Here is a 17,267-nt window from a genome sequence, read left to right as displayed (position 1 = left end):
AGAGTGCAACAGCAGTTGTTAAAAACAAACCAGTGGTTCAGGGGAGGTGATTTGTCTCAGAAAAAACTGCATACCCTTTTCTCTCCAGGCCAGTGGTTATGGAGGTGGTATGTTTGGCCTTCAGAGGAGGGCAACTGCTGGCTGCATCGCCAGTTAGGAGTGGCTTTCAATTCAGAGAAAGTTTCTCCTGCTTTCCATTTGTCCTGAGGTAAGTACCAAATGGCAGCTGACTTTACACATTGGTGGAAATCGTAGTTTAGAATGACAGGCTCAGTGGGTTCTCTCTCATTACATTTATGATAGAATAAAAGAATTCAAACTCTTGGGAACCTAGAGAGAGACCCCCATAGTATTGCTATGAACTGCTCAATACCTGTCTGCCAGAGAAATAGGTTTGTGTGATGAATATATCGTCTGTACTGTCGGGGTTGGGACTGTCTCTGCCAAGGACCTCATTGCAGGTGAAGGAGATACTGGTGGTAACATCTTAGGTGATGACTGCACAGCACAGCACACTAATTTGCTGTCTATAAATTCTGCCTAAGAAGAAAATAACGAAAAGGATAAGTTAGTTTTGACTTTTTATACCCACATTCTCTCAAACACTCGTTATCAGCAACTTTCCCCTAATAAAGAGGGAAAATGAGAGGTTGCCCAGTGGCCTTTTAAGAACCAGGAAGCAACCCTCATATAATGAAACAGACACCACTTCTTTGGACAGAGATTCAATGGTTGTGCACTGATGACAAGTCTGACTAGAAAGTCCAAAGAGAAACTACTGAACTTGAATTAATATGCAAACTAGATACAATTAACTGTGGCCTAAACAAAGACTGGGAATGGTTGGGTCATTACACCAATTGAATCTATTTCCCTATGTTAAGTTCTCCTCACACCTTCTATGGGCCATCTTAATTATCACTTCAAAAAGTTTTTTCCTCCTGCTAACGATAGCTCATCTCAATTGATTAGACTCTGCCTGTTGGTATGCATACTTCCACCTTTTCATGTTCTCTGTATGTATAAATATCCCCTGTCTGTGTGTTCCATTCTATGCATCCGAAGAAGTGAGCTGTAGCTCACGAAAGCTCATGCTTAAATAAATTTGTTAGTCTTTAAGGTGCCTCAAGTACTCCTGTTTTTTTTGCGGATGCAGACTAACACGGCTGCTACTCTGAAACCTGTGTGAAACTGAACTCAGTTCACGATACGTGACACACTAAATATGGACCCATAACCTATAAAAGTGCTCTTTATTACTATTTTATGTGATTTAAACCCGATATGGGGAGCTGACCAGAAGAGTCCTCTTGAATAGAGCCCTGTCAAAATGAACTCGTAGGTCCCTTGACAACTGTGCATTTTATTAAAGTCGGGTGTGCATGAGTCTGGGTCTAAGAGTTCTATGTAGTGGAGCAAAGCCTAAAAGAAATACCCAGTGGCAACTAGCAACAGACAATGTGGTATAAAATGTACAGAAACACCACAAACTCCAGACTCTCTCTCCAGACTGCACATCTGATGCTATAGCATCACGAATCCTGTAACATCAAAGGCTGGGACATCCTGTCATGTGACATCGTGCAGCATTCCTGAAAAAAATTACACTGACCCACTGTTTGCACAGGACCATTTAATGACAAACAAGGAACAGCCTGTGTCTGCTGGTGTGTTACTGAGTTGATAGGAATGTACAGTAGCTGCAATTTTTCAGTGCTTCAGAATAGTCAGGACATGTTCACGTTATTATCAGCTGAGTTTTTTTTCTTGACAACCTGTTCTTTCAAGCTTGATTCAGGCTCCACAACAGTAGGAAGGAAAGTCAGCACAACAGTGAGGCAGAGAATTGTTATCCAACTATTGGAGTATTTGTCTTTTTTCATCACTTTTCAAATTATGTGAGCTACTTATGATTAACACATACTGAATGTAGAAAGTTGTGTACTGGGATACAATCTGCTGGTTAAATCAATGGGTGATCCAGGAAGAAGCTGCAGTGGTGTCTTTTTTACATTTCACAGCCTATCTTTTAACTGAAAGCATGGAGTACATTCCAGATGAACATACTAAGCATGAGCCTTTCCAGTCATTCTATGAAACCAGTAAAATGAAAAATGGTAAAATAAAACCAAACTGACACAAAAAAAAAAAAAAAACACGCAAACAAACCCCCCTCTAATCCTGACCAGTTATAGTCCTAATCATTAAAAAAGGTAAGCCGCCAAACTTCTCTGGCATTTCCCTTTTAAAGCTCAATGTCACAGTCCAGACACAAGCAAATTTTGCAATCCTCATGCAGCGTTTTGTCTCACAAGGACTGTCAGATCAGGCTTTGCATCATGAAATACTGGCACCATGGCACAGTTCCTCAGCGGGAATAAATTGTCATAATCCAACTGAAGCCAATGGAGCTAGGCAACTGACACCAGCTTAGGATCTACTCCATTTTTAATGGTTATTTTAGATATGTATGTGGTACTGTTTTTCTCTAGAGTATATATTTATATACTTATGTTTATACAGTATATTGGGCCAGATCTTTAGCTGGTGTGAATCGAAGTAGCTCCATTAAGTCAATAGATTTATGATTTACCTAGTCAACTCAGATAAAATTTAATCAGATTTAATTCCCCTCCCCCATAAAAAAATCAGTTTAGCTCTTTATAAACTGCAGAATTATAAAACCAGAAAATAGCCTCAAAATCTTACTGTTTATTAATATTTTTTGTTTTTCCATGAGATAAAAAATAGACATTTTTGGTTCTAATAAGCATTTTTAATGAAAAACCTATCTTAAAAACAAAACATACCAACAACAACAACAAAAACCCAACAACTTTGCAGGTTGTTCATAACATAAAAAGAAAGCAAGGAAAAGGAAAAAGCAAGGGAAAGGAAAATGAACCACAAACATTTGCAGCTGCATAACGCTGTGCGTGACTAGAGTACATTCAGAGTTAGATCTGGCTCTGTTCTGGAAATTTGGCCCTAATGCATTTGTTTGTGTTGTTTTGTTGAGGCCAAACGGGGTGACACCTAGCACAACTGGTGTGTTAAAGTGAACTGAAAACCAATTGACTTGAAGCTAATATTTCTTTGTTGAATGATCCCCATTATTCAGGTTGTGGGACAGGGATAACTGCATAGAAATGAGTTGTTCCCTTCCCTGCAATCCTCTGGGTACTTCCTGGTTCACTAAAGATTTCCCACAATGCATAATTCTATGACAAAACAAATACCATGGGCTGCATGGGTTGAAATGTAATTTTAGATATTTGTGATGTTGCATTGTGGGTTTTTTCAGTGAACCAATACTCTGAAGAGGAAAAGATGAATTGTGGATAGGCTAGTTAGAACTTATTTATATGCCGAACATCCCTCCCTCTTGTCTCACCCAACAAAGCCTAATTAGTAGAGCTGGTCAAAAAAATTCCATGGCAAAATAGCCTTTTAGCTAAATTGAAATTTTTATTAAAAATTTTCAGCTTTCATTGGAATTTTTCAAGTTTTCATTACAAAGCCAACATTTTTCAGTTTGGTTTTCAATGAAACCTAGCAAAATTTCAGTGTTTTTTACATTTTTTTACAGGGGAACTAGTGGGGATATTATTCTGCACAAATTTCTCTGCGTAACTCAACGCATTTTTTAATCTGGGACATAAAGGTAGAAGCTTTCTTGCCATTTTTATTAAAGTGGGCACCATCTAGCCTGGATGACTTTTTCAATAATTCTGCTTTGATGGGCTTGAAAGGTTTCAATACATTTGTTGGGATATTTTTAATTAGAGCAAAAAATAGATATGAAGCAGATTAGGATGAATTTTTCAATTTCTCTCACTAAAATCCGGTTTAAAAAATACACACATGACCAAAAAAAAGTAGTAGAAATTGTCCCATGATCAAGCCTTAACCTCTTTCTTTAATAACTCACTAAATGCAGACAGATACTGTAGCTGTCCCAGTTGTGAATAAGGTTCCATATCTCATATATAACCACATGAGAGAGAAAACATATTTGGGGCTCAGGACAGAAGTTAAGGTTTAAGTCTGAACGACTTTATTTTATGAGTTTAATTTAGGAACGTCACACTAGTGATTGTGAAATATAATTCTAATATGAGAAGGTTTGTACTCTGTGGCTGCTAAGCCACGTCCCATGTTGGGCGGTCATGCACAGAGTTTCAGTCAGAGTCCCATGCACAATATCTAGTTGTTTTGAGTTCTAATATTAATTTTAACAAGTCCCCCAATTGCTTAAATGTCTTATTTCTTCTACTATCATAATGACACTGCTACTCTAAGGTTGGGCATTCCAGGTACGGTACTATTAGGTCTGTCAGGCTAATTTTTACATTGTTATACAGTTATTAGTCCTGTTTATGTGGTACTGTGCAGTATGCCTTGTGCAAAGGGACAAATCCCAAAGCCCCCAACTCACTTCTTTCTCAAGCAACATTTCCAAGGAGGTTTAATGGGAGATTTGCCCAAATAAGAACTAAAGATTCCAAGATTCAGCTCTAGGTTGTTAATTAACATGGACATTTATAGCAGCATGCAACTGTAGTCATCATCATACAACTGTTTTATATTAACTAACTCCTCGTTTCAATTCAGAATACAATTTTCATGAAAATTAGGTCCCCTAGTAGAAGACAAAGTCAGGTTTTGTAAAGGGGACGAAGGCCAATTCAGCTGGATTAGTGGCTAGCCCCACACCATTCCCTGCCCTTCCTATTTATTCAAAAAGTCTGTGCAGCCTCACCCATGCCCTCTACAGTAGAACTGTGGGAGTGCAGCTGTATCTTGTGACCTGCTGCCCTGAAGTGTTTCATCTTTAGTCCTTATTTCTGCTGCTAGTAATCTCCAACACACCAATGCAGGCAAGTTTATTGATGCAAGTCATGGCCATATTTGATTGATTTGCAGTCTAAGCCACATTTCGAAAGTATCTTTAATTAGGATTGTTAAAGGCAAAATGTCTGACATTGTTTAAAAAATAATCTGGAGTTGCAAGTGTTGTGTTAAATACACAGTTTTTCAGTTGCATGTTCTACTTACAGAAAACTGTGGTACTGTTGTAAAAGGATCGAAAAAAGGATTAGATGTATCAGCAGGGAATGTCTTTATCTTTAAAAAAGATAAAGAAAAAGATGTTACTTTCAGAGCATAAAAATGAAAACCAAACCAAAAAAAAAATAATAAAGCAGCAAAGCACTGCAAATATAGCAACATGTGACAAACTCGAATGGTTGAGCAGCATTCAAATAAACCAGCTCAAAAGACCACCTCAAAACACATATCTAAGTTAGTCAGGAATATTCGAAGGATAAGACCCGACTGAATTATTTTACCCATGTAATTAAATGTAATGTGAAATAGCTCTTATATAAGCATATTCGGAACTGACTGCATACAATATTTTTTCAGCTCTTTAACTAGTCATGACATGCAGTTATTTGGCTTGATCTAGTGACCACCGTACATTTTCTAATTGGTAATGCAAAGCTCAGTGATAGGAATCCTTACACAGTGTTAGCTGTGGTCAGGAACTTCAGCTAAAGAACTTGTGCTTTATGGATTTTACACATCTATATTTTTAGTTATTTATAGATAACACAGTGATAGAAATGGAATGTCAGAAAATAGGACAAGAAGAAAGCACAAAAAAAAAATCACGGTGGGCAATTGATTCGTAATCACTGTCTCCGGTAATGTTAAGAACTTCGATCTTACCCATTCCAATGGTGTTCTAAGGATCAAGCTACATCTCAGAAGGTATCAATAAAGGAGTGTTGAAAATACTATTAGAGACCATTATGCCATTGGGTTGTGTCTGTACTGAGAATTTTCAGTGCAAAATCCTGGTCTCATTTAAGTCAATGGCAAAACTCCCATTGACTTCATAGGAGCCAGGATTTCACCCTGAGTGTAGATAAGGCTTTGGTGTAAATTATTTCTGAGCTTAGTACCATCTTGAACATTAAATGAAGAAAAAGAAATTAAACAAATAGCAACCAAGTATTGTCTCTTTTTGATTCTAGGTGGTATGCATCTCATTACCCCCCTATCTAGAATGCAGAAATGTCATTAATCCATTCAGGAAGAGGACAAAGTAAAAAGTATTCATCAACTAGAAGTATTGATTTCAAACCGCACTTCATATTTCCACTTGGGGAAAATTTATTATATACTGAAAAATGTATTTATCACTTTAATGGAAAAACTTTTTAATGCACAGTATATTTATTATGCATGCCTTATCATAGAATTAGTGCATTATGTTTGAAGTATCTGCTAATAAACAAGGAATACATTCAAGTGCCGACTCAGTTGCCCGAGAAAGGAACACCTGAAATTATGAGGTCAAAAGTAATACAGAAAATGCATATTATCATTTGTTTTGTAAACAAAACTCCAGAAACACATTTGGTTTGTAAACATGCCATTCAAAATTTATATCCAGCTGTGGCCCAACATTCACACAAGGACAAAAACACTCAAGTGTGTAAACACCTGTTTAACTGAATGTAGATGACTGGAAATAATCTTGTAGATGTATTTGAACAGGTCACTGCACTCGAAAACAATTCCCTTAAACCATGAAGATATCTGTGTAGAGATATCAAGGAAGAGGAACATTTCAGACTTTTCATAAATATTGATGTATCTACATTCCATCAATGAACTTGATTTTGAGTTACTATGTGCAGTTACTGACACTCATTACAATACAATGTACAAATTGTATTGCTTAGTGAGTCTGTCATGTTACACTGATATCCAAATCTGCCAGTATAACATGAATGATTCTGAAGTGTGTCTTTTTGAGACAACACAAACCCAGAAGTCAATCATGTCATTTTAGATTTATGAAGTGTTTACATTTCAGGGTTTGAGAGTAAGATACAGAGCACTGTATTATAACACAGTACTGTAGCCAAAGTCAAAGTATATTATACAAATCTAAAATCAGTCACTCATATGTGACTTCACCTTGATATGCAGCAACCCAAATCTCTTTAATTTTGTGGATTGGTCTCATTAAGAGAACAAAGTTTAGTTACTGAAAACAAAGGTGAAGAATGATGCAAACGTTACTGTGATAAATGAAGGGGGGTGGGGGAGTTGCTCCCTTTTATGGGCATCCATCCAGCCAGTAGCTATAAAATCCCTCTTAGTAGCTGTTCTCTAATTGCTCTACCTGTAAAGGGTTAAAAAGTCTCACTGCTGTACATAGGTAAAAGGAAGTGAGTGCGCACCTGGCTGAAAGAGCCAATGGGAAGGCTAGAACTTTTTAAAATTGAAACAAGACTCCCCTTTTGTCTGCCTGTTGTTGTTCTCCTGGGGAGAGGTGGACAGGGCAGAGCTATGCTGTAAGAAGCTTGGGCCAGGTATGAAAAAATAATCAGTATCATACCTAGAAACTACTCATTTAAAACCCCAGACATGTTAGTAGATCCGGAAATGTCTAGGAAGACGCTATTAGGTTTATTCCTTTTATTTCTTTATGGCTTGTAGATTCCTCTGTGCTAACCCCAGCTGCTTTTGCTTGTAACCTTTAAGCTGGACCACAAGAAAAGCTATTCTTGGTGCTTAATCCTTGTAATTGCTCTTATAAAATCTAGCAATAGCCTGAGTAACCAGATGTATTTTTCTTTTTTTTATGGTTTGTGCACATGTTGTTTAATTAGCTGATGGCATCAGCTCATTTCCTTTTTTTCCCCTTTCTCAGCTCTTTCCCAGAATGGGGGTGAAAGGGCTTGAGGGTAACTCACAGAAAGGAATTCCCAAGTGTGCCTCCCTGGGCTCTCAAAGGGGTTTTGGCAGCATCTACCAATCCAAGATCAGAGAAAAGCTGTAACCTTGGGAGTTTAATACAAGCCTGGAGTGGCCAGTATTAATTTTTAGAATCCTTGCAGGCCCCCACCTTCCACACTAAAAGCCATTTTAACTTGACCATTAATAATTACAACTATTTTTAACCAGCTTGCAAAACAGGTTGTTCTCTCACAGTGAGACAACATCCTGAAGAACAGGTTGTATTGTTCAAAGCCATTATAATGTCACCTTTTGGGGGGGAGGGGCAACAAAATCCATCAGCCTTCTTTCTCCTTCCTGCCTCACTCTCAATCCATAATATGATTCTGAGGAAAAGTCAGGAAGCTACCTGACGCCTTCAGCAATGGGCTCACTGGGGCAAATGGTGACAATGCCATGTAATTCACCTTGGCTCCACTCTTCTTCCTATCTCAGTCTAAAAGTAGGCAGCAGATAGTGTCCCTTAGCAACTCCTTCCTCTGGGAGCAGGCCATATTCAAGGGTTTCCTCCTTTGTTCATTCCCACCAGTTTACCCAGAAGTTCACTGTCTGGGTAAACTTCAAGGGGATGAATCTGAAAATCTCCTATATAGCAGAATAACCACATTGCTTTTGAAGAAAAATAAGCAGATTTTTGATTCTCTGTGGATAATCTTTCCTAGAAGTGTGAGCACTTTCCTGGAAGCTGTTTGCTGTATCATTAGTTGTATCTTGTCATAAAATGCTTTGGAGGCATCTCTGCCAGAGCTGCAAAGAATAATCAGTGTCCGTTTTTCCTTGTTTTTTGCATTGCAAGAGGAAGAGAAAAGAATAAACAAAGGGCGAGTAAACAAAAAGAGAGAAGAGGGAAGTGTCATTCTTTGCCAACCTTCTTCTTTTTTTCCAAGTTTGTGCAAAAAAGTCTTTTTGAATGTAATTTAAACTTGGAATAAAAATATTAAATATTAAAAATAAAAATATAACTGTGCATATGAAATTAACTATAACTATTTCCAGCAGATGGGACAATCACAAGCATCTCTGCCATTACAAAATTACCACTCTCAGGCATGCTGATCCTTTTTTATTCTGCTCTTCTGTATTTAAGAGGAGAGAAGGTAACTGACAGCACAGTATAGCCACTGCCTTGGCATCAATTTCTTTTCTCTGTACAGAGGTTTGGAAACATTTTGTATTCTGTCTTGTGAGCACACACTTGCTGTTCTTCACTTGAGTTCACTTGCACCCAGTACTTTATGGTTCAAGGCCCTTGTAATATCTTTGGAAAAACATGTATTCCCAATTGGTGTGCAATATGACCATTTATTTATACTGAGCCAGCTGGTCTCCAGAGGTAAGCAGAGGTTCTAGCTCAGACATGTCAACAGCTTCCTGTGCATTGTAGCGTAAGCAGAACTTCTACTACAAGAGATGCTTTCACAGATACAGGTCTCACTGTGCACAGTGGCCAGAGGAGTATTTTGCAAAGCTCTATTTCAGAAACACATGGACTAGTCGACTTTCAACTTACATAACTTCAGATCTATGGCGATAAGGGGCCACACACCATACAGGGTAGAAAGGCCTGTTTGGATTCAGCCCAGCCAGAAGGGATCAGGGACCCAAGTTACCAGTTTACGTGCTGTTAGTATACCTTAGTACTGATTGACCTGAGGTATGACTTCATGATGGTGGTTTATGTAGCTATTGTACTAACTGACTGGCAGTACCTCCTTCCAAGACCAATGATCAGATCCTCCTCCTCTCTGGGTCTTTGCAGCTTTTTTACTGTAATTCTTCATCTGGTGCCATAAAACTGCAGTGGGGGAAGCTATCTGGTGAGCTAGGAAATGCAAAGACAAACATGTAATGTCAATCATAGTGCAATACAGCATCTATGGATTTAAAAAAAATGAAAATAGCTCATCGGACACCAATACTCACTCAGGCAAAGTCCAAACCCAATTCATCCCCCTCAGTAAAGCTGTGGCAGGTGTGTGCTTTGGATCAGCGCATGAACACAAATGAAAAAAAATAGTCCAGTAAATTTGTAACATGACAGAGACACCAAGTTACTGTATTAGTGAAACAACATATTATCGCTGAACCCAACCTTGGAAAGAGCTGTGTGGATCGAACACCTTTATGAAGAACACCTCTGCACCATAGATCATTTTCTAGTCAAAGAATTCCAGATCCATTATGCCTGTTTAAACAATACAATGTGTCAGTATCAGTGGAAGGATTAAATTCATAATTCATAAATTCATGCAAACAGTGAAAATTTTTGAAAATGTACCTTTCATATACTATTATGTGACCAAATGTGAAACTTCAGCAGCTGTTTTGGCTTCTGCTTAAGCTGGTGAACTCCCAGGTAACAGAAACACATTTTGTTGACTATTTCCATGTATACTGTTGTCTTATCTGTGAAGGTAACAACTCCTTGTCTGAGCCTCACGCTTCCCTTTACTCACCTCCTGTGTGATCAGACAGTAGCTTGAGGCCAAGGAAAGAGATTAATTAGCTGGCACTTTAAACAACATTCAGCATTTTGAAACATTCATTTTGAAAACCAGTGCCAGTAAATTTGATTCTTTAATTGCCCTGGCTGTCTTATAACACCATCTATTTTTCATCCAATTTTGATAATTGTTTGCCAAATTTCTTGCATATGCATACTCCCCTTATGTGCTGTCATCAAGTCCATTACCTTTAGAATTTCATTTATATACTTCCTTTCATCAAACACAGCAAGACACATACATTCAGCTTGCTTAGCACAATCATCATAGGAAGAGGTCATGATCCTCTTAATGGTGCAAAGAAGATACAATGCTGGCTTACACTGGCTTAAACAGCCAGCAAAGGATTCCCCCAATTTGGTGGAATTCCCAGGCAGTGTAGCTTTCTCTGTGCCACCCTCCCTGACATGGGGGCATAGTCAGAAGCAGAGAGCGTGGTTAGAGTGCTGATACTGCTGCTGTGCTCTTGCAACCTCTGACTGTCAGACCATCTGCTGGGGCCATTGCAGCAAGGTGAAAGTTATAACTCAATCACAGTCAAGTTTTGTGGCCATGGTCTTCAATGCAGCAATAATATTCCATAGACAGTTCCAGTATGGTTTGCAGGGCTAATATACAAACCATGTACATTTACAAGCAGATCTCCTCACAATCCCCTAGTGGTTAATAGAAATAGATGCAATACAAAGGCTGAACCTAGAGATGTTTGCTGTCCTGCCCTACCAGATGGACATAATCTTGTTGGTGCTGGTGCCATCTTTGTGCATCTCCTAGAGGTGGAACATTCTGCTGTTCTTTCTCATGAAGACTGTAAGTGTTGGTTGGATGTAGAGTATTTTCTGGGAGGAGCAATGCTAACGCTGCTTCTAACAGTGCCTATTGTAGAGAGTAACAGGAATGCAAGGCAACCAGTCTGCACACAGGATCTCAACAGAGTATCAGAAAGAAAAGATGGTCCTGTCTCCGTTTCACCTTGTAACTTTGCCCTGAGGCTGCACTGGTGACGAGATAATGCTCTTCAAAGAACACTGAGAGGGAACAATGCAGCCACTATAAGCAAGACATTCTCCATGCATTCATGGCCTTCAGTGCTCTTCTGGTGGATGTTGTGAAGGTGAGCAAGCTTGAGAGAAACACTACGACATGTGCGGAGGGTATCCTGAACTACAGAGACAACAGAGCAAGACATGATGTCACTAAAGCCAGCCTGACACAGCTGCATTTGCTTGAACTTTGTTTTGAGTCAGAAAAGAGTGTTTTGCCTAGACTGGATCCTAATAAGTAGGTTGCATCACTAGGGTACCATTGGTAATCCAAGTTAACTTCTTTCTGCCATTACCAGTCACCTCAACAGCATTGGAATATTCATTTTTTGGACTGTGTGCACAGCAAGGAAAAATAAACAACAAGAAACATACCCCTGCAGAACAGCAGACAGAAGTTGTTGTCATAGAAGTTCTGGAGCTACCAGAAAGCAGCCAGATGGGTGATATGAAGAGAAAGTAAAAGAATAAGGTGATTCATACCACAATCAGAAAGCCTCGAGTAAAGCATAAGTTATACAATCATGTCTTTCCAGTGAGCAGATTGTATGAGTGTTGGAGTGTTGGACGGTAATTGAAGCATATGGAGCTGTACAAATAATTTACACCCACAGAGCTTGGTGGTGGTTTACCATCCAACAACTGTTCACTTCTCATGCCTGGTAACTAGGAGCCTAAGCATCAATGCAAACAGCCTAAATCCACCAACCTGATGATATTTTCAGAAAGACGGATCAATTATGCATTCTGTACAAAAAGTGTTTTCTCTTATCAGATTCAAAAGCACCAAGGTCATGCTGCTCTACTAAGCAGTTACTGCAGATCGATGCCAGCATTGTACCATATGACCCTTGTCCAGTGCAAACAAACGCGTTATCTGTGTGCTGAACCTGATTTCTGCCTACACAGAAGCAAAAGTCCTGAAATTCCTGAGATTTCCAGACAACCCACCAAACTTGGCTCCACTAACTGTCAATGTTAGGATAATAATAAATAATTAGAATAAAATTGTTCTGTTATTTTTTCAGGTATCTCGAGATTTATTGTGACCAGGGGCGAGGGATAGCTCAGTGGTTTGAGCATTGGCCTGCTAAACACAGGGTTGTGAGTTCAATCCTTGAGGGAGCCATTTGGGGATTGGTCCTGCTTTGAGCAGGGGGTTGGTCTAGATGATCTCCTGAGGTCCCTTCCAACCCTAATAATCTAGGATTCTATGAATCCCCAATGATTTTCCACACAGGCCATGTTCTGAATGCAAAAGCATTGTACAGAATGGGTTAAAGTCCCAGTGGCTGCAGGAAGCTCTTCAAATTACAGGCTGGTGCAAGCAACCCTTATGAGCCCTGATCCAGCAAAGCACTTAAGCATGTGCTTAACTTTAAACCTGTGATTAGTGCCATTGACCTCAATGGGACTATTCTAAGGTTTAAAGTTAAGCACTTGCTTGGATAATAAACGTGGAAATATGGAAGTAGAATAAAAGATCTTGGATAGTTTCACTGCACTGTATTCCGCAGCTCTGGTTACAGTGAATGTTTGCTGAGAGAGAAGTTTTTCTGTGAAAAATCTGAATTCATGATAATAGGCTTCCATTTTTCTGTTCGCAATGCAAGCTCAATTCAAACTGAAACAAGATCATTGTCACTTCAAATGTGATGGGCACAATAGCTATTTTATTCCTTCAGTAAGATTTACCTGATTTTAATCAAAATGTTTATAGGATGCAATAGTTTGTTTGGTTTGGGATTAGTACATGTTCAAATTTAATCTGGTGTTTACTGAATAGCTTGCAATGGCTATTACAGCAAAGAAACTATTTACTAATAATCCTGGCCACTGGCTGTTAAGTATTAAAACTGCCTGACACCAGGTGTTGGAAACCCATCTCCATCACAGGTATCAGTCAGTAAAATCCCAGGGCACAGGTTCAGACATATAACAGTTCATGATTCTAGTGTTTATATCTTCAAACACTTGTATGTTAATACTTCGACAGATTAGGTCTGCTTTATTCATCAGACGGTTCTGCTTTTGGTGAGTCTTTCATGAAAATAATCCAGTCACAAAGAAAAATATATAGTTGTTTGTTTTCCATGGGGTTGTTTCCACCTCTTCTAGACCAGATTGACGCCTTTCCTGGAAAGCCAGTCTCACAAATTAAGAAACAGTGGTCTAGCACATTTCACAGCTAAAGAGATTATTTAGCAGAAGGAGAATTGATTGGGTCTATTAGCATGTAGCTGACTCTTGTCCATCCTCAGTTACATAAGGAATTTCTCCTTTGAAGGAATTGAGGGAAAAAGCATAAAAAAAATGTTCTACTTGGCATAGTAAAGAAAATAGCTTGTTTGCCTGGGGCTGCTTTTTTCATTCAAGCAGAGGTTTGCTTTCTCTGTGGTTTGTATAAGGGGCAAAAAAATCCATGTGATCCATTATTAAAAAGAGAGCTCTCTGAAAGGAGCTGAAAAGGATTGTTATGCTTTCCCGTAAAATGAATGGGAACTAGGGAGCTCTTATTTGAAATGACAAATTCTGGTGCTTGAAAACATATTTGCCAAAGAATGGTAATCCTTCTTTTAATACCTAGAGAGTCTATTGGGACCAGACCCACTTTTCAGTACAAAAATAATTCATATTATGGGCCAGATCTTTGGCCCCAATAAAATATGTTTGTTATGCTCCAGCAGTGCAAGGAAAGCTTGCAGCTGCCCTCAGTAAGAAACTGGCATTCTCTGAGTGGCAGCTAGCCATCCTAGCTTGCTCTATACCACTCTTCCCAGCACCACCCAGCGTAGGGTGTGGGTGGAGATATGGCTCAAAGTGTGCTGTACTTCGGCAATTCCTGCTGAAGTAAAGAGCCCCAGGGGTTATTATAAGATGGTGCATTTAGAGCAGCCCTGTGGCTATCTGAAGTTGTGCCAAGGGCTGAAGCAGCCTCTGGCATCCCCAGGAATTGGGAAGCAGAAAGGAGGTGTCATGTGACTATTCCCTCTCCCCTCAAGTGCACTGCTCTGGCACATCTGGGGATTAAGACCTATACATTTGTCATTGAACCTTTTGTCATTTCTTATGTATTTATGCACAGGTTCGTGTGTCTTTTACAATGGGGTATACCTTGCTGTCAGAACTGATCCTCTCATTGCAACTTGAGAACTAATTGTTCCTGCTGAAGGAAAGTATGCTGGTAGGTGCTCTGATCAGATAGCCTGAACTTTAAATATGTGAGATAGTCCACAAGGCTGCTGTAAGCACTTCATAGATGTTAATATAAACCTGGAGTGTCAGTCATTGATGCAAACACATGAAATCTGTCCAGACATCAGTGTGTGAGCTTCCTGACTATTGGTTTTGACAGACCACTCAGTTTGGACACAGCAGCCAATAAGATTGCCAAGGGTTGTGCACAAATTCAGTTGGTCAGCACATTTATTTGCCCACTGTATCTGACTCACTGTTCCATATCTCTAGCACTGCCAGCAGAGACCTCAATGAAGCAATTGCATACGCCTGGATAGCCATTCCAGATGGACTTTTCAGTTCTCTCATTAGATACCATCTAACTAATTCCAGGATTTTGACATTGGTGACCAGGTGTAGTTTTCCAGAATCAGTACACTTGATGGATTCTAGCTTATTTTTGGCACAGGAATATCAAAGGGCATTAATGTATCAAAAAATCCATCGATGGTTCATTCCCCTGACCACATATGCTGTGACTCCAGCAGAAAGTTTCAGTCTAAGGCTATAGAATAATAGAAGAAGAAATTTGGAAGGTAGTTCAGTGAACAAGCAGTAATTCCAGATTACCTAGTGGACGCAAAATAAATGTAGTTACTTTGTAGGAACTTGACTGCACCTCGCACAATTCAAAAGAGCTGACGCATTCAGTTCTGTGTTCTGGTGGTGGAAAAAAGGCTCCAATTCCAAATGAAGAACGTGATTCTAGAGAGGACATTACACTACTGCTGCACTATTGCTCCAAGGGCCTGACCCTGATGTCAAAAGGTGTCTTTGCATGAACTTCAGTGCATTTTTTTATCAGGTCCAATGTAAACACTGACCAGCCACTTGATGTCAGCTCATGGTGACTTCTGGGCTCTTTTCTTTATGATTCAGTAAAACTTTTAATTTCTGCTGTGACAAGAGCTATGGTACCCCAAGCTGCAGCCAGGATTTACAACAGCTGGAACAAGCTGTAGCAGCAGTAGAAATACACAGAGCTACAAATATGAACCTACTGTCTCCATACAAACACATGAAGTCTACACAATGTAATTTCTTAAAGAAACATATATATGTCCTGTCTGTTTTTGTTACTACACTACTTTGCCTTGAGATCTTACTCAACAAGCCTGAAGAAACTTGGTTCCCATATATATTATAATCACCCTTTCTCAAAACTGACTATTCTAAAACCAATAAGGAAAATATGGGCCAAATATTCAACTCACTTATGAAAAGTGTGCATGTATTGTTACTGGTGGTAACTATAGTAGCGTGTGACAACATCCACTGTGTGGATGAACTATCCAAACACAGGGCACACACTGCCTGCCCTCAAGAGCATAAGAGCAAAAGATGGAAGAAAAGAGTGCAACATACAAGGCAACATGCTTGGGGTAATTATAGGCACTTGGCTTATTAGTTGTATTCATTTTAAAATTCAGTACATTAATGTCCCCTCACTATCTACCTTCCACCCATCAACCCCTTGACTTCACCCTCAGCTTCAGTTTGATTGCCCTTATGTCCCTCTCTTCCATCATTTTACCTCCTCCCTTCACGCAAATGAGATATTAAATAAATCTTATAATCAAGTCAATACTATTTCCTTTTTCCTGTTAATAAAAATTAGAGCAAATCAAAACCTGATTTTGTCTGTGCATGTGATTCTTCTGTTACAAACGACAGTGAAAAGAGGACGTCTAATCAATAAACAACCTGACAAAGACCAAGTAACCTGTTACTTATGTACCACGCTGGCAATGAGGGTCTTTGTCCCCCTCTAGTGGCTGGTTCACATCTGAAGATAAGAACCTACTGCAGCTGTCTTCTAACACAGTTACTCCTTTAACTGAAGTACTAGAGATTCATATGTTTTGCACTGAAGGTTCAAATCACATTGATGATCCAAGTGAGGGGACAATTATACTTGATTACTATAATTTAGTCGCAAGGAAAAATAAAGTTGACTAATATTTGTTCTTTTTACAGATTTTACATGTTGTGTGACTCAACCAATCAAGAACCAGACTTCAAAGCAGACGTTTCAATTTTCTGGTTGAGCTAGGAAGCATTCAATTGAAATTCCATCCAAAAGCCCGGCAGTCAACGTCCCACTTGCCATGACTCTTGAAAACTGTGATTTAGAACTGCATACATATCAATTCATTGGTGTGTTGGAAACAAAAAACAGATACGCAATAGTTACTCTTTAGAGTTTAAATACAATTGTCACTAATTACAGTAAGGAAGAGAGAGATTATGAACATTACAACTGCTGAGACAAAGGAAGTTGTGTACATATCAAACGAAATAAGAGGCGGCTAATAGGCCTTTATCAAAAGAATTTGAAATGCCTCATGTAATAGCATGACTGCTACACTTGGCTCACTTAGTGTCAGCCAACACAAAAAACAAACCTAGTCTTGCGTAGGCTTCTGCAGTACAGAAGATGAATCTTTTTCTATTGACTCGTGCATTTAATAGTAACGAAAGAAGGAGACTGAGATGGAGATAGCCAGTACATCCAGGTACTGATGCTATGTGTTTGAAAAGTCCCTCCCCACCATCTATTGTTTGCCTTTATTTTTGAATATTTATCTTTTAGGCCAGATCATTAGCTGGTACAGATTGGTGTAGCTGCACTGAAGTCTAAGAAGCCATGCTTATTGACTCCACC

General features: G+C 39.2%; 1 protein-coding gene across 1 annotated transcript in view; it reads right to left on the bottom strand.

Moving 5' to 3' along the window:
* Window positions 1–17,267, bottom strand: part of LOC120393920 (band 4.1-like protein 4B) — a gene marked incomplete at its 5' end in the record, with an annotated part of 163,361 nt that overhangs the window by 5,067 nt on the left and 141,027 nt on the right. The window contains 2 exons of the mRNA XM_039518377.1: window positions 374–540; window positions 5,059–5,127. Coding sequence (XP_039374311.1) covers window positions 374–540; window positions 5,059–5,127 — 236 coding nt within the window. The remainder of the gene's footprint in view (window positions 1–373; window positions 541–5,058; window positions 5,128–17,267) is intronic.

The sequence above is a fragment of the Mauremys reevesii genome, unplaced genomic scaffold (assembly GCF_016161935.1).
Source record: "Mauremys reevesii isolate NIE-2019 unplaced genomic scaffold, ASM1616193v1 Contig37, whole genome shotgun sequence".
NCBI classification, from domain to species: domain Eukaryota; kingdom Metazoa; phylum Chordata; order Testudines; family Geoemydidae; genus Mauremys; species Mauremys reevesii.
Note: the sequence above shows the minus strand (reverse complement) of the source record. Positions and strands in the feature narration are given on the sequence as shown.